Raw genomic sequence first — 1,414 nt, 5'->3', positions numbered from 1 at the left:
CCCCCCCACGAGAAAACAAAACGGAACCAAACAAAATACCGCCCTAAAAATATTTTTTCTTCTAAATTAGGCAGAGTTTGTAGAGAAATCTATCCATCTGCCGTCTGCCTATCTGCTTATTTATCTGTCTATCTGTCTGTTTTCCTGTGTGTCCGTCTACATATTAAACATAACTGGCTGCTGCTGAGGCATGGATAATCGTAGGATACACTTCATATTCACGACCAGAAACACCAATAAAATTAAACATTCTTTCGAAAGAAGAACCCAATGGCATACACACTCACAAACACACATACAAACAAACACATACGTACACAGACATACACATAGACAACTATACATGGAATACAACAAACATTTTAAGTTACCAGTCGCATAAAAACAGATAATCCTGCATTAGAGATATATAGACAGACGGACAGACAGACGGACAGACAGACGAACAGAACAAAGACAAACAGAGAAACAGACAGACAAACAGAACAAAGACAAACAGAGAAACAGACAAACAGAGAAACAGACAAAAAGAGAAACAGACAAACAGACAAACACACAGACAATAGAGAAGGAAGTGACGAACAACAACTGGACAAACAAACATATTATTATTAATATACTCCACCTACCTGCAGTGTATTACGACTGTGCCATTGTCCAAGGAATCATATGCCCGGATTTTCTGACGGAACAGCAGTAATGAGTGGCCAAATCTGGGCACACCATGGTCCGGCCAGGTGGTGTAATGAAACTGTTTCACGTACTTTGACTGGCCACCCTGAAACATAGATGGAGAGATGCTGCTTTGAACGTGTCATTTATTTTTACCAACAGATACACAGACACACAGACACTATATTGTCATCCCTAAACATTCAGCTTCCTGGGTCGCACCGTTAGCTTAGTTGGTATCATGCTGGACTACGGAGTGGATGGTCCGTGATCAAATTCCAAACGGGATGTTCTGAATTTGGGTTGTTTTGGGGAGTTTTAAAGGCTATACACCAAATTGGCTCTGTCCTATCGGAGATAAAAATGTTAGATTCGCAGGTCCCGCTTCTTAAATAAACTAGCAGTGTTGAAAACGGCGTTAAATCTATACGATTTGGCAAAATTTTCCCCCAGCTTCCTGGGAAGTATTCAGTGCTAACTGCCATTTACAAGAGCTCAAACACTTCCATTATGACCAGACTTTTCACTGTCTTAGGAGGGTACTCAATCCCACATGGTGTCTCTTGTGTACAGGTTAAGTGTTCAGCTGTCTCAATCAGGAGACATGAGTTTGATTCTTGAGAGTGGAGGCTTTTTATAGAATATCTCCGTTTGTCTGCTGGGAAGACTGTATCCTCTTGGCCTGGGTTGGCTCTATCAAGCAGGTTCGACCCAGCCTGCCTCCTAAAAGATCAAATTGTGT

General features: G+C 41.4%; 1 protein-coding gene across 1 annotated transcript in view; it reads right to left on the bottom strand.

Moving 5' to 3' along the window:
• Window positions 1-1,414, bottom strand: part of LOC101859496 (receptor-type tyrosine-protein phosphatase alpha) — a gene marked incomplete in the record, with an annotated part of 114,619 nt that overhangs the window by 39,132 nt on the left and 74,073 nt on the right. Inside the window, 1 exon segment of the mRNA XM_035970946.1 lies at window positions 630-778. Within this exon segment, the coding sequence (XP_035826839.1) occupies window positions 630-778 (149 nt within the window).

The sequence above is a fragment of the Aplysia californica genome, unplaced genomic scaffold (assembly GCF_000002075.1).
Source record: "Aplysia californica isolate F4 #8 unplaced genomic scaffold, AplCal3.0 scaffold00346, whole genome shotgun sequence".
Classification (NCBI taxonomy): domain Eukaryota; kingdom Metazoa; phylum Mollusca; class Gastropoda; order Aplysiida; family Aplysiidae; genus Aplysia; species Aplysia californica.
The sequence above is the reverse complement of the archived record's forward strand: the minus strand, read 5'-3'. Positions and strand labels throughout refer to the sequence as shown.